Source organism: Acanthamoeba castellanii, assembly GCF_000313135.1.
Source record: "Acanthamoeba castellanii str. Neff unplaced genomic scaffold scf7180000084639, whole genome shotgun sequence".
Classification (NCBI taxonomy): Eukaryota; Discosea; order Longamoebia; family Acanthamoebidae; genus Acanthamoeba; species Acanthamoeba castellanii.
In genome coordinates this window covers 353,098-372,427 of record NW_004457431.1, presented here as the reverse complement: position 1 = coordinate 372,427, position 19,330 = coordinate 353,098, and the positions used below count along the sequence as shown (strand labels likewise).

The following is a 19,330-nucleotide window of genomic DNA, read 5'->3' as shown; positions in this document are numbered from 1 at the left end:
CCAGTGGATCGACGACATCACCCTCACCTACGACATTCAGGTAGCAGTCGCGACGGTCACTTCCAAAAGCTGTTGTTTGGGCGCTCACTTCTCTCCCCCCTCTACAAATCAGCCGAACGGCGACGCGAGCGTCAACTACGAGATCGCTGTGGCCAAGACCTCGCCAACTCAGGGCGAAGAGGGCAACCTGATCCCCGAGTCTAGTCCTGCGACCCCAGCAGCGACGCAGGTGAGGTTGATCAACGGCAACGGTGTGGTTGTGACGCAGAGCGCTCAGCTCAACGGGAGCCTCGTCGTGGAAAGGGGTGCGTGGTCCATTGTCCGCTCATCAAACCCCTTTTGTGCTTGTGATTGATCGCCATGATTGAACGCCCGTGTGCAGACGCTCTCACCCTGTGGCAGCCCGGCAAGCCGTACCTCTACACACTGGAGGTCACCGCCGATGATGATGTCTACCACCTGCGCAGCGTGGGCATCCGCACGATCAAGGTCTCCGGCGCGCAGTTCCTCATCAACGGAAAGCCGTTCTACTTCCACGGCGTCGACAAGCACGAAGGTGCGTCGGCGCGCAGGCGTCGGCGAACGGGGTGCACATGTCGCACTCAATCGTCCCTGTGTGGTGGCGTGGGCAGACTCCGATATCCGAGGCAAGGGAGTGGACGACGTCATCGTGGTGAAGGACTACAACATGCTGCAGTGGCTCAATGTCTCGGCCTACCGCACGAGCCACTACCCTTACGCGCCCCAGTTCTACGATATGGCCGATGAGCGCGGAATTGTACGTACAGCGCACCACCTTTGACTCGGTTGCCATGTGTGGACCTTGGCTCACGTCAATTCGCGGTCTGCCTGCAGGTCATCATTGACGAGTGCCCCGCAGTCGGACTTGCCGAAGCTTCGTACTTCAACCCGACCACTCTGGCGCACCACAAGCAGGTACATGTCGGCTGCAACTGTCCGCCCTGGGTCGTGAGCCTGCATTCACCGCCTCTTTTTTCGCGGCGCTTTGCGCAGGTGATGTATGAAATGATCCGCAGGGACAAGAATCACCCCAGCGTGGTGATGTGGAACGTCGCGAACGAGCCGCGCTCGGATATGCACGTGGCCTACAACTACTTCAAGTACGCGTTTTCCTCCACGCTTTGACTCACGACGAGCTGAAGGCTGATGTTGGATGAAAATAATTTATAATATTTTTTAATTAAACAGGGAAGTGGCCGCCTACACTCGCGAGACCGATCCCACGCGAAGGCCGATCACGCTGGTCAACAACGTCGACTACACCGGACAGACCTGCGCCGAGTTCTTTGATGTCGTGTGCATCAACAGGTCAGTCCACACAGCACGCGCGAAGCGCAGGTTCGGTTCCTCCGTCGCTGATGATTCGTTTCCTCTGGATCCACAGGTACTACGCGTGGTACTCGGACTCGGGGCAGCTGGAGGTGATCCCCTACCAGCTTGACACTGATCTTCAGGGCTTCTGGGCCAAGTACCAAAAGCCGATAATTGTCAGCGAGTATGGAGCTGACACCGTGCCTGGCCTGCACCACGACCCCGCCTTCATGGTACAGATCACGCGCAGCTCGAGCCGTAGAATGCCGCAATCTGCGCGTCTCACACTCGTTTTCTCCTCTCTCGTGCGTTCCAGTTCACGGAGGACTTCCAGGTGGAGTTCCTCAAGCAGTACCATAAGGTGTTTGACCAGTACATCGGCAAGTTCCTCATCGGCGAGCTCGTGTGGAACTTTGCCGATTTCAGGACCGGCCAATCACGTATGCCGCTTATGCCCACTCACTTGCCTCCTTGCGCAGCTCAGCTCGATCCAGCCTTGGCCTGTGACGGTGACGTTGTCTGACAACCACTTCGTGACACCACCCAGCAACCCGAGTGGGAGCCACCAACCTGAAGGGAGTGCTCACCAGGCAGAGAGAGCCCAAGGCCGCTGCCTACACGCTCAAGGAGCGCTACTCGCACCTGAAGAAGTCCCTGCCCGCCCTTGGCCATTCCTCCCCGCTCCACAACACCAAACCCGACATCCTCCTCGCCTAAGAACCGAACGAAGGTTGAGTTCAACCACTTGCTCCTCACCTGCAGGTGGTACTGAGGTGTGGGCCAGCTCAATGCCACAACATCATGAAGGTCGTGTGCCTCTCCGTTGAACAAAACGAAACGAGTGGTGGTTTCGCTGCAGTCGTGTCTTTGGGCTGACGATTTCCTAAAGCGGAAATGACGTATTTATTTTCTTGACGCCTCTACAACGTGGTAGTGAGCGAGAGATCAAGAAGAAGATGAAGAGGACGAGCGGCGGGGGCGTGGCGGAGGAGACCCCGGCCACCTCGTGGCAAGACTCGCCAAAGCGGAAGGGGAAGGAGGACGAGATAGATCGTCAGTCGAGGGATGAAGATAGGGAAGGAGGTGTACATCTTCGGGAAGCCGAAGCCGAAGCGCCCATGGGCGACAAGAAGGCGGGGAATGGAGAACAGACCAACGGTCAAGAGGGAGGAGGTCAGCCGAAGAAGAAAAAGAAAAAGAAGAAGGATAAGAAAGGAGGATTAGAGCTCAGTAGATCGACAACAGACCTGAGCGGAATAAGAGAAAAGGCTGACACCATTGATCGAAAGAAGTCAAAGAAGAGAAACACTCGGTCGATCGCAAGGGTATGCTCAGAGGCCACACTCACTGGTGCCCCGGCGAAGGGGGGCGCTGCCGACAAGATGCGCGTCTACGAGTGCTCCCTCTTCCGTTCCTCCAACGCCTGCTCACCAAGAGCAGTGACGGGCTCCTCGCAATCTAAAGTCCCCCCAGAGATTAATTCGTCTGCCTCGGAAGAAGAGGGAGCACCTTTCCCCGTGGGGGGCGCAGAAGATCAGCACCGAGCATCCAACGCTGCCATGCTAGCTTCGACCACGGGTGAGTCCCAGTGGGGAGAAGACGCAGGAACGTCAACGAGCGGGGAGGGAGACCAGCTGCTCTCCGCCGACGAGCCACCGGAGGAGGGGCCGGGTTCTCGCCAGCCAAGCACCAGCCGCGATGAAGACGCCACGCCGGACGAGCAGCAGCTCAACGAGGTACGTGTATCGTGACCCACCATGTTCGAACTCATCGGTGTAATGCTCACTCGGGCAACCTTTGCAGACCTTGATGAAGGTGCAACGACTGCTGACGGTGCTCATGGACGAAGACCAGTCCATGAGCAAGCCCGCGGCATTCACCGGCCTGTTGGAGATCGGACTCGAGTATTGCTCTCTTTCGCGAGCGCCGTCTTTCCCGCGGTCGCAGTTCATGGCGTGGTACGTGGTGTCTCCCCGTGTTCTCTTGCGGCCCCGATTCCCTTCTGAAGACCGCTGACCCTCATGTCCCTCACGCTCGCAGTATGCGGGTATACATGCTCCATTCGTCGCGCAATGTGCGATCGACGGCGCTGTACTGTATGCACATGTTCGTGAGAGATGTATCACTTCTCGAGGTATTGATTGACAACAGCTTGCACTACCTGATCGCACAGTACAGTCTCCTTCAATCTCTGAACGCTTGCCATACATGAAGACTCTTGCTCACCTTTCATCATTACGTAGATCCCTGGAACGAGAACAGGGCGGCACAATGGAGCGGATGCAAGCAATCAAGCTTGTCCGTACCATTTGCACAGTCAGCCCCGCGCTGATGCCACGATGCCTCGTCCAGGTCAGCCCCTCTTGGTCTCTCAATTGCTTTTACCAGTTCTGGAATTGACTGAGTTGACACTTGGACACGTCAGGCGCTCGTCGCCATCGCGAGCGAGGAAGCAGACATGCTCTGCTCTTCGTGCTTGTTGGCCTTGGCCGAAATAGGTTTGGCACACCTTCACTTTCTCTGGCCAGTGCTTTGTCATCTCTTTATCATGTCTCACAAGTGTTTGGTGTATTGGACAGCGATCGGCAACACGAGTATTGTGGCGTTGTGCAACGGAATACCCGTCCTAATCTCGGCTGCCGTGTCCCCCTTACACACAGTACTCGCTCCTCTCCCTCTCTGCCTTATCGGCCATGCTGCCACTTAACGCTAGTGCCTTGTCCTTGTCTTTCCTTTCCCAGGACATACGTCAGCCTCTTGTTATGTGCCTGCTGTACTTATTAAACGAATCCAAAACTCGTCGATACATTCGACCACAGGCCGACATTCGGGTGCGTTCTAACGGCCTGACAATGACTTTGCATTTGGTGATACATGCTGACTCCCTTTTGGCTGGTTCTCTCTCCTCTGTGACTACAGCTACTCTTTACTCCCTTGACCGACACATTCCACTTGCCGAAGGCGGGATATCCGCCCGAGCAGTCTGCCGTGTGGGACGCCTGCATAAAGACGCTATGCGTAATGCTCAAGAGGTTCGCACACCTTGGTCGCTGAGTAACAACGGGGCCGTGCTGACTTCCCCTTTTCTCTGATTCTCAGCTGGACGGGCGTTATATACCTCGCCTCCGATCAGCAGGGGCTCAAGACCTTTGTTGACGCCCTCAGGCTTCCTCATCCTGAGTTACATGTATGCACCCCGCATCCCCCAATTACGCCTTCGTGCCGTGCCATGGCGTGATCCCTCACTAAGTTGGTTACGTTCCAGGAACTCATTTTGGATGCGCTGAACTTGCTATTCCGCATTCCCCGATCGGCCATGACTCTTTCACGGGGCTTCGGCAGGCGCGGTTCTCCATCGGAAAGGTGCGCTTCGTGTGTGGCCACCAACAGCCCTGACGGGGATGCTGACATTTTTTTGGGCCGCAGCCACGCAGAGCAATCTTCAGAGGAAGCGCAAAGGGCGAACCTGATCGACAACTACCTCTCCGCACTTCTCATGGCCTTCATCAGCTGCGGTCTTCTCGAAGTATGCTTCCAGTGTTTTGCGTTGCTATTGCTCAGTTACTCATTCCATGTGTGGCCAACACATTCGTCAAACAAGGTGCTGGTAGAGCTGGGCAAGACCCAGGACAGTAGCGCGCGGAAGCTGGACGAGAAAGCGCTGATGCTGCTGGGCGAGATACTGCATCTTTCAGACATCCTGATGCCTGCCTCTCAGTGCGCCAACATCCAGGTAACGTGCGATGTATCGTTCGTGTATTGTGAGTCGATGCTGATTCCCTCCTCCCATCTGTAGGCGCTACCAACGTTGATCATATCAGCCGTGTCGTTTAATCGGAAGAACGGGGTCTGGTGCGTGGCGTCAGAGATGGTCAACTCGCTTCACCAGTACTCCAATACCAGGTCCGCTTGCGACAATACTCATCCCCTTGACTTGACGCAACGTCGCGACTGATCGCTGCCGACCAATCGACAGGGTGGAAGAGGACTCAATGGATGCCCTCGATTCGCAGCCCTTAACACAAAGCTGGCGCCGCTCCCAGGTAAGCGGCTCCTTTGGATAACTCCTCAATAGTGGCTCTTTGCTTACTTCCTTTCTCCAAAAGAAGAAGGACAGGCGTCTGGACCGAATCGACGGCATCAAGAGGAAAATGGACTGGGACATGGACACCCGCCAGCTGCTCGCCAAGCTACAGAATTCGGGGGTGCGTGATCACTGTTCTGTCCACCTGCTCCGCGGCAGTACCTGACCCTGGTTCACAGGTCCTGGCCACAAAGGAGTACACAAAGTGGGCATGGGACACGATCTCTGAAGTCTTGGAAGGCCCACTAAGGTACTATTAGCTTAGCGCCCTGCGCTTATTCTTTCCTTCTTCGTGCAACATGTGGCTAACACTAACGATGCGTCACGCTCAACAGGAATCCTGTACATACCGAGTATACAAAGACGAAAACCAATTTTTTCGAGCGGCTGCTCACCTTCTTCCGACCCTCCTCCTGCCAGTTCTCCACTCTGCCCTGGTCGCATGTACGCCTTCTCCTCACACGATATTCTCCTCCTTTGCACTAGCTCAAAGTTCAACGTTCCCTCCCCCTCAGGACAACCACCAAAAGTATGTCCGGGTTGCGTGCCAAACGCTTGAGGTACTTCCACCCTGCGCACACATCCTGACTGGGCTGGCCATCGAGCTAACTTCTATGATTAGATCTTGCTCAAGCCCGAGGTGCCCGACAACATCGGGGTGAAGTTTTTGAAGTCGGACCCGCTCTTTTCCGAGATCTCTGCCATTCTCCAGGCGGTCGCCGAGAAGGTTCGACGTTTGTTCTCTTCTTTGCACGAGTGACCGGCCACGGAACGCTGGTGTTGGTTGGGTTGGTTGGGTTGGTTGGGTTGGTTGGGTTGGTTGGGTTGGTTGGGTTGGTTGGGTTGGTTGGTTGGTTGGTTTTTTCGTTGCTCATCTGTGTCTCCACGCCAACCAACAGATTCCGGACGACCCCCTTGGCGCGCTGTTGCTCACGGACCCTCCCTGCAGCAACATGACTTGTGAATATTTTGCGCTCATCGGAACGTTGTCCTCTACCCACGAAGGTAATCCCACCCTCTCTCGACGACTAAGAACAGATCGACGGCAGCACGGATAACAACCACTGATCTGACACGACGCGCGTCTCACCGCAGGTCTCGAATTTTTGAGGAGCACCAAGATCTTCAATTGGCTGAGAACGCTCTCGGAACAGCAAGGCCAGGACCAGCTGCGAAAGCGCGTGCTAACGTGCTTGGACTACAACATGCCGACGGGGCCAGCTCGTCCATTACTGAGAGGCTGCCTCCGTTCCCGCTCAATGGTGCCCCCTTTCCTCTGCGACCCCATTCCTTTCCGTCGCCCGCCACTCACATCACGTGTACGATTGGCGAAAGGTGGTACGAGCGCTGGCCACCAAGCACATGCGCACGCTGCTCCGTGCCGGAGTGTCGAACTTCAGCGTGTGGGCCATCGACTTTCTTGTCGAACGGGTACGTTGGCCCTTCAGTCACCCTCGAGAAATCCTCTGTTGATGTGCTTTCTTCCTTTTCGCGTTGCTAGCTGTCGGATCAGGACCGACAGGTCACCCACGAAGCCCTCAGCGTGCTGGACGAAGCCAGCGATAACTTCGAATGCCTGGTACGTCGCTCTCCTCTCAATCCCTATTCGCTTCGCCCTACGCGCGCTCAATCTCTGACATTTTGCTGTGGCCTCACTGTGTGTCGCCGTACAGAAATCGTTCATCGAAAAGAAGCCGCAGGCCCTGAAGAAGCTCGGCAAAGAGGGCAAAAACATGATGATACGGTACCGAGAGCTGCTATCTCTATTCTCCAAGGCTGTTGCGCGGACCCTCACTCGGCTTGAGCAGATTTTTGTCGATTGAAGCGGGATTCGACTACCTGGAGGAGATCAACTTTATCGGACCGGAAGTGGAGCTGTGGCGCGCCTCACTGGTCCGACCTCTCCCTCCCCCTCCGTCTCTCCCACTTCCATCTGTGCGGGGCTCAACGTGCTCACCAACTCGGGCGCACTCTTCAGAATATTCAATACGCAATCGACATTGAGGCCGACCTCGACGAAGCCTTCTCGGAGAATGTTTACTCGAACGGCGGGTGAGTTCTTCTTCCGTTCTAGTGTGACTAGCCGGGATCTGACCACTTCCTTCGCCCACGATGCGCGATTACAGGAAGAAATCGGTCATCCCTCCGCCGCACATGTACGGCGCATTGGCCAAGACCGAAAAGGGCTGCGCGTACACTCCCCTCCACTGCTGGCACCATCTTGCGGTCTTGTGCTCGAGTGCGCACGCGCTGCTAACTTTGATTTGGTTCGGCGTCTGACCATCAGGTTCCTTCGTAACGGCCGATACCTCGACGAAGTGTGGGCTACGCTGACCAACGAATCCGTATCTCCGCTCGAGAGAAGAGCCGCTCTCTGGGCCGTGGGTCATGTGGGCGAGTCCGAGACCGGGCTGGCTTTCCTGGAGGAACTCAACGCCATTGGCTATATTGCCAACCTGGCCGTTACGGTCGACAACCTGGCTCTCCGAGGGTACATTTCCTCCCTTACTCTCCCTGCGCTGTGTAGCCCCCACCAATGGCACACGGCCCTTACCACCTTTGTCTGCTTTGTCGGCGCGCGTACAGGACGTGCTTCTACGTGCTGGGCTTGCTCTCTCGCACAGAGCGGGGCAAGCAGGTCTTGAGCACCCTTGGCTGGGAGACGCCGCGCACGAGGAAGACCAACACGATCTGCATGCCCAAGGACATCACGTCGCGCTGCCTTTTGCAGGTACCTGTTCTTGGCCCTCGTCCTTCCCGTTGTCATTGTGCTGCGCATGATTCTGAGCACCTACGTATTTGCGGCGGTTGCGATTTGTAGGTCAAGGAGTGCGTCTATCAGGGCTCGTGGGCTGTGTTGTGCGCGAACCATCTGGTGTGTCGCTACAAGCTGAGCGATCAGCGCCACGGAATAATCACCCAGATCTGTAACCTGGGCAGCGGTCTCACCTACAAGGGCGCCGCCCAAACGCTTAAAAGGTGCTCCCGCCCCCTCCACTCTGAGACGCATTCATGATGACGATCAGTCAGTCAGCTGAGCGTATACTGATCGTTCGTGTCATGCTTGAAACTAGGCTGCGGATGAAGAGCCCCGAGATGTTCTTCTCGCATTCGCTGGTGGCCAACGTATACCGCTTGCTCGAAACCTACCGCTTCTCCCTCGCCGCGCGGCGCTTCGTGTACGGCCTCATCGATGGCTCCGCTCACACGCCTGGCTACTGGCAGTCCATGTACGGCGACGACCATCTCCCTTTGCCTTGCCCACGCCTTACCTGCCTTCTTCTTCTTCTTCATTCGCCTCTCTGCAGTCACCGGTACCTTGCCGGCAGCGCTGCGGCAACGCGAGCGCAAGCGGATGGCGTGTTGACGCGACCGACGGGCGACCCACACCACCAGGCCACCGACGACGCTCACTCTGCCTAAGAGCCAAGACACCACTTAAACAACTGCGCATATTTCCACCACAACCACAGATGAGGTGTTGTGGCTAGGCCTCCTTCTTGAGCGTGGATGAAGAAGACTTTCCCGCGCTGGTGAAGAAGCTGTCGATGCGGCCCTGCACTGGTTGGGGCTTGCGGCCGGCCTTCAGGGTTGCGATGCCCTTGCGCACACGCTCCTCGTTGAATCCCTTTTCGGCCACCAGGTACTCCAGCAGGCCCTCCTCGTCAGGGCTGCCCCACTGGAGCTCGACCTCGTCTCCCGGAATGACCTACGCCCCATTCACAATCCGTATCAAGTCACGCACACGCACACGCACACGCACACGCACGCACGCCACACGCACGCGCGGTGTGGGGTGGATGAGGTACGTTGGGGTGCTTGAAGAGTTCGCGGGTGGCTTCGAAGGGGAACTGGTCGGGTAGCGGATTCTTGGCCTTGTCCAGGTTCTTGATGACCTGCTCGACCGAGCCGTGCTGTTTGATCAACGCCAGAGCCCTCTTAGGTCCGACCCCTGCGTGGGCGGTGGTGCCGTCAGTCCAACCGTCCGCACGCGCGCGTGTGCCACGTCGCCTGGACATCGCACCTCGAATCGTGTCGCAGTAGTCGCAGCCGGCGAGGATACACAGATCGATGAACTGCTCCATCGTCAAGCCCAGGCCCTCCAGCACTGGTGGTGTGCGCTCGATTGGTGAGTGAGCGAGAGAGCGAGTGCGCACACGCCTCCGCGGCGATGAGGGCACACGCACGCACCCTTGGGGAGCTCGATCTCGACGATGGGCAGCTTGCGCGCCTCGGAAAAGGTGAGGTGGCGCAGGAGGACCGGCGCCCCAAAGGTCAGCGCGTCCATGTCCTCCGAGCCCACGGCGAAGACCTTGCCCGCGCGGCACAGCTCGGCGCACTGGGCCTCGGCCTCGCCGCCGGCGGGCGCCTGGACAACGGGCATGCCCATCAGGCCCAGCAGCTTCTTGCACTCCTCGATGTGCGTCGGCGTCACGCGCACTACTCGCCTGGCGCCCGGAGGGCTGTGGGCCGCCGATTGCGGCTGCGCTGCCGCCCCAAGAGCCCGAACGGAGTCGAACACGAACGCGGGCTTGATACCGCAGGCCACCAACCGCAGCGTACGCGACCACAGGCCCATCAGATATCTGTTATAAATTATTATTATTATTTCAGCCAACAATTAGCAAATAAAATAGTTATATATTTAAAAATAAAAATGCATAAATAATGGGTGGGTACGAGGTGTCGTCGCCGGAGGGGTTGGTCAAAAAGCTGCCGCTGAGGGGGCTGAGGGCAATTAGAAAGGAGTACAGGGCGAGGGAGGCGTCAAGTGCCACCTTGCGGCCGAAGTAGCTATCCGCCCCGGTCTCCTTCAATGCCTGAGGACACGCATCGGCTATCAACTGCATCAAGCCCTTCACGCCCATCCTCGCAAGCTCCAATCTTTCTTTGGCGCACACTTCCTAGAATTTATATATATAAATATCTTTTGTCTCCTCTCCGTGATAGGCCGGTTGTGTGGGCCTGTGAGCACGCACATTCCTTCCACTAAAGTTCACAGGCCACGCACGGTGACATGGAGCGCGGAGGAGTGGAACCACTCGTAGCAGCCTTTGCCGAGCGCTTCATCTACACGCCGGCAGAAGTGGGCCATTGCGGCGGGCAGATGCAGTGGCTGCAGCTCATACACCAACGTACAGCCCATCTGCTCTCCCCACCACCAAGAGCCGAGAGAGCTCGTTAGTTGCCCGGATGATGATGATGATGATGATGATGATGGTGAAGATGATGATGTGGAAGGCGACGAGGAGGAGCTCACCCGCGGATTGCGGTAGTGGGGCGCATGGTTGCGCCCGGTGGCCACCCGTTCAATGTACCGTTCGAGCTGGTTCTCGTCGAACTCGGCCAAGACGTCATCCACCTTCTTCATCTCCTCTTCTCTGTACAGCCGCACATATGGTCAATGCGCTGGAGCGCCTGAAGCGCAGGCTGTGCGTGCGTGCGTGTGTGCGTGTGTGCTTGTGTGCATAGCCAGCGCTCAAACTACACCCAATGTCGGCCGCGGCCACGTCGCCGGTGTGGTGAAGCAGGTCGATGCGATGGGTGATGAGTCGCTTTTCGAGCGAGGCGCAGCAGTAGACCACCACCGCGAGTTGGTCCACCCGCATGGCGGGCGTGCCGCGCAAACGCAGCTCGGCGCTGCATTCGTCGCACACGCGCTTAAGAGTGCGCAGCTGGTCGAGCGTGAGCGGCGGCGAGCCTTCAGCCAGCGCGCCCAGCGTGGTCTTTGGCCACTTGCTGCCCGGGTTCTCTGGCGGCAGTTCGGGAAAGTGGTGGCCGATGTGCTGCTTGAGGTCCACCAGCGAGCAAGGGAAGCCGCGGTAGGCCAACGTCAGCACTCCGTCCCACGCCACCAGAAACGCCCACGGCCGCAGCTCAGTGCTTGCCGTCCTCCCCACCAACTCCTCCATCGTCACTGCTGTTGCTGGGAAAACGGAAAGAAAAGTCCTTTTCTTGAAGGAGTCTACAAAAAAGAAATGCCTAGAAAAACAACAAAAAGCCCCACAGCCAGGCAGAGTGGCCGGAGGAAAGCGAGATGAAGAGGCTGCTGGCGACGACGGCGCGGGGTAGATCACTGTCGGCTCGTGCTGCAGTGGCATCCGCAGGGATAGTAGATGCGTCGCGTCACGCTTTGCCGACGGGTGCGGCTGCTACCCGCCTTCTGCGGAGCAGACTCAGTGGATCATCGGGCGCTACACGACCTCAGCGACGAGGGTGGGCGACTCAGGCTGCAGCCCCCTCCACTACCTCCCAGAGCACTTCCATCGATTTCACTGGACTCAAGCGGGGTGAAGGTACGTTCATCATAAATCACACATTTTCTTTTCTTTGCGATTGCTCACGCCTTCACTCCATCCATAGAGAGGGAAAGGCCAGCTCTTGCCGCGGGCGACAAGTTGCACGGATTTCGTGTACTCAAGGTTCGTCTCCAGCCGTGCCATCGCGCTACGTGTAGGTAACAGCGACACTACGCGCACGTGATGTAGGTGGTGCCCATCCCCGAGCGCAACTTCATGACCTACCAGCTGGTGCACGAGAAGACTGGCGCTCGACTCTTCCACGTCGACTGCAGCGACACCAACAACGTCTTCTGGTTGGGCTCCTGCTCGCATCACTGGAATGGTCCATCAACTCAACCCGCTAGTACTCATGCCGCTTTACTTCTCTTTGGGCAGTGTCACGTTCAAAACGGTGCCGACGGACTCGACGGGCGTGGCCCACATTTTGGAGCACACGACACTCTGTGGCTCGGAGAAGTATCCCGTGCGGGATCCCTTCTTCAACATGCTCAAGCGTAGCTTGAACACCTACATGAACGCTTACACGGGTATGGTCCCTAAACCCTTCGACACGAAGCGTGACGCTAACATGACTCGCTTTATAATTGAAATGAACAGCGCCGGATCACACGTCGTATCCCTTCTCGACACAAAACGTGAAGGACTACTACAACCTCTTGTCCGTGTACCTCGATGCCACGTTCTTCCCCAAGCTGGAGCCTTTCGATTTCATGCAGGAGGGCCACAGGCTCGAATTCGAGAAGATCGACGGTACGCCCATTGCAAACCGAGGAATGTGCCAGTCCCCTCTGACTCATACCTTATCTATTGGCGATTCGCATCAATTAGATCCTTCGTCGGCGCTCAAGTTCAAGGGTGTGGTGTACAACGAGATGAAGGGCGCCATGGTACGCTCTGTCTGTGTGACCATTTTTTGCTTTCGCTTTTCTTGGGCTGTGCTCACAGTAGTCGTGTGTGTGTCCCGATTAGTCCGAGGGAGACTCGATCTTTTACCAGGCGCTGCATTCGAACCTCTTTTCGAAGACCACCTACAAGAACAACTCTGGCGGCGAGCCCAAGGCCATACCGGACCTGACCTACGACCAGCTGATCGAGTTCCATCGAAGCCACTACCACCCGTCCAACGCCTGGTGCGCATAGCTCCTGCGTTTTTGTGTTTCCTGAATGACAGCCTCCTCGCTGTGTTATCTGCCTAATCACACCATCTTATGAAACATAAGGTTCTACACGTATGGCGATCTCTCGTTGGAGCACCGTTTGCAGCAAATCAACGAGAATGTGTTGTCGCGCTTCTCTCAAATCGACCCGGGCACGGATCTTCCCGACGAAGTCCGCTTGACGCAGCCCAAGCGGGTGGAGGCTGTGTATCCGCCTGTCGGTACGCTCGCAACCATCATTCCATTCACTCTCTTAGGGTATAGGGAGCATGATCTGATGACTTCTTCTGTTCTGTTATTCTGCGTGGCGTGTACAGCTGGATCGGACCCGAAGCGACAGGAGAAGTTCACGGTGGCCTGGCTCACCAACAAGACCACGGATCCGTTCGAGAACATGAGCATGAACCTGCTCTCCCGCCTGCTGCTGAATGGACCCAACGCTCCGATGTACAAAGTGTTGATCGACACCAACATTGGTAAGCCCTCTCGTAGCGGCTAGTGTTCCAGCTCCCATCACCATGCCTGCCCAACTAACGGCTAATGCACACATGCGCTGCCTCAGGTCTCGACTACGCACCGTCAACCGGCTACGACTCTGGCGCTAGAGAGGCGCCGTTTGCCATCGGGTTGAGCGGGATGAATGAAAAGGACGTGCCCAAGGTACCGTCCCACTTCTCGGTTCTTCTTGGACAAGACAACTTGAGGCCGAGAACCGGTTCACCTAACCTTTCTGTGACGTGTGGTTCAGGTGGAAGAGGGCATTATGTCCACGCTCAAGCAAGTGGCCGCTGAGGGGTTCCCCGAGGAGCGCATTCAGTCCGTACTTCATCAGATCGAGCTGTCCCAGAAGCACGTACGCCGCCCATCTCTGCCCAGAGATGTGACCATAGAGCACTCACTCTACAATCACTCGCTTTCTCAGGTGACCACTGACTTTGGCATGAGCGTCGGGCACGCGATCAACTACACGTGGATTCACGGCGCTGATCCGGCCGAAGTCCTTTCCGTCAACAAGGTAGGTTATCACCGCAGCCCACGCATTTCACTCCGCTACGAAGGTCCATGTGCTCACCTCTTCTGTTAATCGCATCCACAGAAAATCGAGCGTCTGAAGCAGGAGCTGGAGGCTGGCCCCTACTTCCAACACAAGGTGAAACAATATTTCCTGGACAATCCCCACATGGTCTCCCTCCTGATGAAGCCCGGTAACGTGCCAATCCCGCCCGTCATTCCTCACTTTCGCTTCGTACTTACCCGACGCCGATGTGTCGTTGGGCTGCGCAGACGAGAAGTATCTGGAGAAGCTGGACAAGGAGGAGCAGGCCAGGCTGGAGAAGATCCGGGCCTCCCTGTCCCAGGCGGAGATCGACGACATCATCGCGAAGGCCAAGTTCCTGAAAGAGCGGCAAGAGCAGCAGCAGAGTGCGCTTTCCTTTTGGGAAGCCCACTTTACAAATTTGAAGCGCCCACGACTCACTCGCAACGCCCCATCTGTACGTCTGCAGATGTGTCGATTCTGCCTACGCTTCACGTTTCGGATGTGCCCAGGGAAGCGCCCAACAAGGACACCCGGTTCGAACGAAAGACGATTCCTCTGGCGCACTCGGCCCACCAGGTACCCGACCCGACTTTGCGGCGCAGCTGCCTGGAACGTTGGCCAGGGTCTCACGCACCGCACCGACCGTGTGTGTCATGTGTTGCCGCTCCAGATCCCTCTGTTGTCGGTGCCGCAGCCGACGAACGGGCTGACCTACTTCCGGGGCATGGCCTCGCTCAACTCACTCCCGAGCGATCTGGTGCCCTACGTGCCCCTCTTCTGCAGCGCCATGGCCAGCATGGGCGCCGGCAGCATGGACTACCGTCAGCTCGCGCAGAAGATCGAGTCGCACACGGGCGGCATCGAGTTCTCGCCCGTCTGCTCGACCCACCATTCCGGTACGCGCCTGACCGCCCGCGCCTGTGCTGTTGTGTTGGATTTTTTCTGTCGACTAATCAGCACCATAACATCACATAATAGACCTTTCGAAGTTCCGGGCGGGCATCTACGTGTCGTCGTTCTGCCTGGACAGGAACCTGGACCACATGTTTGAGCTGCTGCACACGGTCCTCTCGGCGCCCAGGTTCGAGGACGTGGAGCGGCTCAAGTCGATCATCTACGGCAACACGTCCGACATGCAGGAGTCGCTCGTCGAGTCCGGCCACTCCTACGCCCGCAGCCTCGCCGCCTCCGTCTTCTCGCGAGCAAGCGTACGCCTTCACCAACCCTTACTGACACGACCAACGACACGACACGACGCAACTCACGTGTTCTATCACAGGCCCTACACGAAACGTGGTCGGGCATCTCCCAGGTCACGCTAATGCAGCAGCTGGCCCAGAGCGAGGACGTCTCGACCGTCATCCCGCACCTCAAGGCCATCGCTGAACACGTGCTCGACGCGTCGCTCATGCGGTGCAGCATCGTGGGCGAGGAGGGGTCGCTCCCCCAGGCCGAGCAGAAGCTCACCCATCTCCTCGGTGGCCTCAAGTCTTCGTCGTCCGCCCAACCGACCGCCGCCGCTGACTACCGGGTACCCACTTGCCCACCCACCCCACCATCGATGGTATGCTAGTTCCGCCTATTCACCGCCGAGCGTCGTGTGTCGTGTCGTGTCTGGTTTTTGTCGTGCGCAGGAGTCGGAGTACGCGCCTCTGTCGCGCCCGCACCGCTTGTTCGTGCCCATCCCGGCCCAGGTCAACTTCGTGTCGCAGATCCTGCCGACCGTGCCCTTCACTCACCCCGACTTCCCCAAGCTCAAGGTAGATCCTCCACTACACATCTTCTTCTTGCTCCTCGGTCGCTGACCCATCAAAATGCGTGCAATGAAACACAGGCCCTGTCGAGCCTGGTGTCGTCGTCGTATCTGCACCCGGAGATCAGGGAGAAGGGCGGTGCCTACGGCAGCGGAGCGATGAGCGGCGAAGGCCTCTGGTCGTTCTATTCCTTCCGTGACCCCAACACCACCAAGTACGTCGTCGTCGTCAGCACACACGCACACACACACACAACACACTCAACACACGCGCGCGCCATCAGTGTAGTGATCGATAATGCTCACCTGTTTGTCTTTGTCTTCATTGCCGGCCGGCAGAACGTTGGACGTGTTTTCGTCGTTGCGGGAATGGATGAAGAAGGACGGCGCCTTTCAGGACAAGGACATCGACGAGGCCAAGCTCCGGCTGTTCTCCTCCATCGACCACCCCGTCGCCCCGTCCCGACAAGGTTAACAACCATGAATTATGAGAAGAAGAAGAAGAAGAAGCTGACGAATCGTTGTGAATGTGTGTGTGTAGGAGCGCTGGAGTTCACGAGCGGGATCACGTGGGAGATGAGGCAGAAGAACAGGGAGGGTATCCTTGACGCCACCCGGAAGGACCTCATCGAGATGGCTGAGAAGTACCTCGTGCCCGCCACCTCGTCCACGTCGCAGGTCCGTCCCTTTCGCGCCATTCGGCTTCGCTCTCTTGCTGTTGGCTGACTGCTTGTTCGTGTGTGTGTGTGTGTGTGTTGTCAGGATGGTGGCCGGTACCCTTCGATCGCAATTCTGGGCAACACCGCCCACAACCCCTTCACCGCCGAGGAGACCCTCAACCTGGGGCTCAACAACAGCAACGCGGGCATCATCGAAGAGGGCGACGAGGGGAGCGACGATGACGACAGCGATAACGACGAGGAACACGGCCAACGCGCATGAACCTGATGAGCGCTCAAGGCACGATAATGATTTAGCTATAGACAGTACAAACTTACATCCCTCCACGGCTGCTACCGCAGCCCTCATTCTTCAACTCTTCGTCTCTTGCCCTTGCGCTCCTCGGCGAGCTTTGCCTTTGGTTGATGAGAACGGACGGTGAGCAGAGATCGTTCCTGGTGGGGAGTGGGTCTTTGTGCGTACCTTGACCCGGGCTTGCACCTGCCTCATCTCTAGGTTCGCAAAAGGAGACCTACAGCGCGGACACCTGTTGGCGATGGCTCGGTATTCTGTGCACAACACACACACAACAACAACAACAACACACGACACGATCAGAAAGTGGCCATGGCTAGTTGTGAGAGTTGATGGTATGCGCACGTATGCAATTGGCCACACATTGGAGGTGAAACGTGTGAGAGCAATGCAGTAGAAAGAGATCGTCCTGGCTGCTGATTTCGAGCAGGCACGCACCGCAATCCGTGTCTGTTCAACGTTGTGCGTGTATGTGCAAGTTAACACAGATCTGCGTAGACGACGAGCAAGAGTAATAGTCGAAGAGTACCATTGAAGATCCGCTTGGGCTCTCTCGCTTTTCGACGCTTGCGCTTGTGGGGACGTCGGTTTTTGTGCGCAGCTGTGGAACTCTTGCTCTCTTCGTTCTCATCCACGGCCAGCTTTCGGTGTTCCTGTTCGTGTCGATGAAGGTGGGAAGTGAGAACACATACACACAGGCCAGCACTAACCAGCGCAGCACCAGTAAGCGGCGTTGTTACCCAAGGAATGGCATGGGCGCAGGTATCGTCCACATCACACAGCTCGTAGTCGTCGAGAGCATCATCGCCACCGCCTTCACCTGCGCCAGTCTCCGTTGCCTCTTCGCAAGGATTCTTAAGAAGATGTTCGAATCAGATCTGTGCCTGCTACAAGATCGGTCGGGTTGTGGGAGGGGCGTACTGCTGGGTCGGCCAGCTCATCGATGAGCTTTACGTCGTCGAAGAGATCTTCAGCCTGCAGGAGCCACAACTCTCGTCGGTGGTGCCGCTCAGCCTCAACCTGTTGCGATGGCACCGGTGCTCTACTTGGCCTTTGCATCTTTCATTAAGTTGGTGATCATTCGCCGCTCTACCTCGTGCTTGCCTCTTCCTGCCTTGCTTTTTCCCGCGCTTTTGGTTTCTTTTATTTCTTGTAGTTTTCCTTTTGCGAATAACAAAAAAGAAAAAAAGAGAAAACAACAGCAGATGAGCGCACGAGCTGCCAAGCGGAAGCGGACCACGTCGCAAGGCGGGGGCGGCAAGGCGGGTGGAGGGAAGACGCAGCGAGGACCGAAGGGCACATCTTCGGAATCGCCTGCTCAGGGGCCTGCCGCGAGCAAGGAAGGCGGGACTGAGAGCGGCCCGGTCTTCCCGCTCACCATCCCTCGGCCCCTCATGCGACTGGTGTACAAAGAACAGGAGCTCATCGAACAAGAGAAGCAGGTCCATACCCCCGCGTTTTCTCTTTTTGCTTTCTCTACTCACCCTGCGGTGTGCCCCAGTTGGTTCAGCTGCCGCGCGAGCCCAATGTAAACAAGATTTTGGATGACTACCTCAAGACGCTGCCACCAGACGAGGACACAACCGAGGGAGAAAGGTACCATTAGACGTTGATTAATTTTTACATATCGCCATCTGCGAGGATGAAAGAGCGTCCCTTTTTCTTTCCCACCACCACGCTTGGACCTGCTTTTTGCGCCCTCCTTGTGGTGTTGATGTTGCCCACAAGGCGCTTGAGGGACACTCTGCCTGCAGGCCACGCCCCAGCCATGGCTGGTCTGCAGGCACGAAACGGCCCAAGACCATACTACCATACTTTACAGCTAGCTATCCCAGAGAGCCATGGAAGCCTGAACGCGCTTCACGTGGGCTTATGCAAGCTGACATTCCTCCCCACTCCCTTTCTTTTACACCGTGTGCAAGTGGTGCTTAGCCTGCATTCATTATTGGCTTCTCTCTCGTGCAGTGGAGCGGAGCAGCTCTGGGACGAAGTGGTGGAAGGCATCCGACACTACTTCAACAAGTCCCTCGGATGTCTCCTGCTCTATGGGCCGGAACGGTACGTGTACCGTGATGTGATCATGATACCCTTACTCCTCTACACCATAATCGCTAATCTCGACGATGGCGATGCATCATCACAGAGCGCAGTACAATGAACTCCGACGCAAGAACAAGAACGTCCTCGTAGCCGACGTCTACGGCGCCGAGCACTTGCTACGCTTGTTTGGTACCACAGAGCCACATGATACTGCTGGTCTAGTGTGGGCCTTTTAACTCTTTTGCTGCTGACGGTGATTGTGCGCGACGGTGATGCAGTAAAATTTCCAGACTTGCTGGAGAAGGCAGAGATGGAGGAGGAGGCGCGAGTCCTCATCCGCACCAAGATGGAACGATTTCTTGCCCACATGAACAGCAACAAGAAATCCCTCTTCACCGCTGAGTACCAGGCAGTGCGTATTGCTCTCCCCAACAAACACGCAAAACGAAATGGCCACCTCGCGCCTCACACCGCAATCTGTCATGTGCGTCGCGTCGTGCGTGGCATCAGGCGGGACGACGCAGCGAGAGATAGCCCCTAGACCTCCATCTGCACGTACCGCCAAGCTTTTGTATGCTACCACTCCATCTCTCCAATCACACAAAACCTTTTAAAGCGCGTACTCGTGTGGTGAATGAAGGGGCCTTC

General features: G+C 57.0%; 7 protein-coding genes across 7 annotated transcripts; 4 read left to right on the top strand and 3 right to left on the bottom strand.

Moving 5' to 3' along the window:
• Nucleotides 1–112: 112 nt before the first annotated feature.
• Nucleotides 113–2,049, top strand: ACA1_089330 (glycosyl hydrolase; the record flags this gene model as incomplete). The annotated part of the gene is given in 10 exon segments (XM_004338650.1): nucleotides 113–305; nucleotides 383–556; nucleotides 573–587; nucleotides 633–778; nucleotides 856–936; nucleotides 1,015–1,121; nucleotides 1,210–1,329; nucleotides 1,406–1,565; nucleotides 1,649–1,772; nucleotides 1,880–2,049. Coding segments are annotated over 10 exon segments (1,290 nt in total), but the record flags the coding sequence as incomplete, so codon positions are not given.
• A 665-nt stretch (nucleotides 2,050–2,714) lies between these two features.
• On the top strand, nucleotides 2,715–8,839 carry ACA1_089320 (cytosolic regulator of adenylate cyclase; the record flags this gene model as incomplete). The annotated part of the gene is made up of 26 exons (XM_004338649.1): nucleotides 2,715–3,068; nucleotides 3,136–3,290; nucleotides 3,373–3,428; nucleotides 3,576–3,634; nucleotides 4,252–4,364; nucleotides 4,432–4,519; nucleotides 4,598–4,695; nucleotides 4,759–4,858; nucleotides 4,934–5,065; nucleotides 5,439–5,537; nucleotides 5,596–5,666; nucleotides 5,752–5,860; nucleotides 6,039–6,143; nucleotides 6,316–6,421; nucleotides 6,512–6,605; nucleotides 6,638–6,735; nucleotides 6,762–6,847; nucleotides 6,918–6,995; nucleotides 7,090–7,160; nucleotides 7,225–7,309; nucleotides 7,547–7,608; nucleotides 7,704–7,907; nucleotides 8,003–8,147; nucleotides 8,238–8,395; nucleotides 8,491–8,646; nucleotides 8,725–8,839. The coding sequence occupies 26 exons, from the start codon at nucleotides 2,715–2,717 to the stop codon at nucleotides 8,837–8,839; spliced, it is 2,997 nt and encodes a 998-aa protein (XP_004338697.1).
• Nucleotides 8,840–8,903: 64 nt separating this feature from the next.
• Nucleotides 8,904–10,284, bottom strand: ACA1_089310 (uncharacterized protein; the record flags this gene model as incomplete). Its single annotated transcript, XM_004338648.1, has 5 exons — nucleotides 8,904–9,125; nucleotides 9,226–9,368; nucleotides 9,441–9,524; nucleotides 9,608–10,002; nucleotides 10,097–10,284. 5 exons carry the CDS (start codon nucleotides 10,282–10,284, stop codon nucleotides 8,904–8,906), a joined length of 1,032 nt encoding a protein of 343 aa, XP_004338696.1.
• A 128-nt stretch (nucleotides 10,285–10,412) lies between these two features.
• ACA1_089300 (uncharacterized protein) lies at nucleotides 10,413–11,328 on the bottom strand (the record flags this gene model as incomplete). The annotated part of the gene is made up of 3 exons (XM_004338647.1): nucleotides 10,413–10,532; nucleotides 10,677–10,797; nucleotides 10,907–11,328. 3 exons carry the CDS (start codon nucleotides 11,326–11,328, stop codon nucleotides 10,413–10,415), a joined length of 663 nt encoding a protein of 220 aa, XP_004338695.1.
• A 739-nt stretch (nucleotides 11,329–12,067) lies between these two features.
• Nucleotides 12,068–16,609, top strand: ACA1_089290 (pitrilysin metallopeptidase 1, putative; the record flags this gene model as incomplete). The annotated part of the gene is made up of 21 exons (XM_004338646.1): nucleotides 12,068–12,245; nucleotides 12,316–12,468; nucleotides 12,547–12,605; nucleotides 12,688–12,848; nucleotides 12,939–13,096; nucleotides 13,193–13,351; nucleotides 13,438–13,535; nucleotides 13,624–13,728; nucleotides 13,798–13,890; nucleotides 13,972–14,080; nucleotides 14,160–14,297; nucleotides 14,381–14,490; nucleotides 14,609–14,810; nucleotides 14,893–14,959; nucleotides 14,996–15,122; nucleotides 15,194–15,445; nucleotides 15,549–15,674; nucleotides 15,749–15,882; nucleotides 16,007–16,137; nucleotides 16,209–16,345; nucleotides 16,430–16,609. The coding sequence occupies 21 exons, from the start codon at nucleotides 12,068–12,070 to the stop codon at nucleotides 16,607–16,609; spliced, it is 2,877 nt and encodes a 958-aa protein (XP_004338694.1).
• An 83-nt stretch (nucleotides 16,610–16,692) lies between these two features.
• ACA1_089280 (uncharacterized protein) lies at nucleotides 16,693–17,701 on the bottom strand (the record flags this gene model as incomplete). The annotated part of the gene is made up of 5 exons (XM_004338645.1): nucleotides 16,693–16,743; nucleotides 16,811–16,896; nucleotides 17,172–17,295; nucleotides 17,383–17,481; nucleotides 17,564–17,701. The coding sequence occupies 5 exons, from the start codon at nucleotides 17,699–17,701 to the stop codon at nucleotides 16,693–16,695; spliced, it is 498 nt and encodes a 165-aa protein (XP_004338693.1).
• A 146-nt stretch (nucleotides 17,702–17,847) lies between these two features.
• ACA1_089270 (chromatin modificationrelated protein eaf3, putative) lies at nucleotides 17,848–19,216 on the top strand (the record flags this gene model as incomplete). The annotated part of the gene is made up of 6 exons (XM_004338644.1): nucleotides 17,848–18,084; nucleotides 18,153–18,238; nucleotides 18,608–18,700; nucleotides 18,786–18,871; nucleotides 18,961–19,094; nucleotides 19,193–19,216. The coding sequence occupies 6 exons, from the start codon at nucleotides 17,848–17,850 to the stop codon at nucleotides 19,214–19,216; spliced, it is 660 nt and encodes a 219-aa protein (XP_004338692.1).
• Between the last annotated feature and the right edge of the window lie 114 nt (nucleotides 19,217–19,330).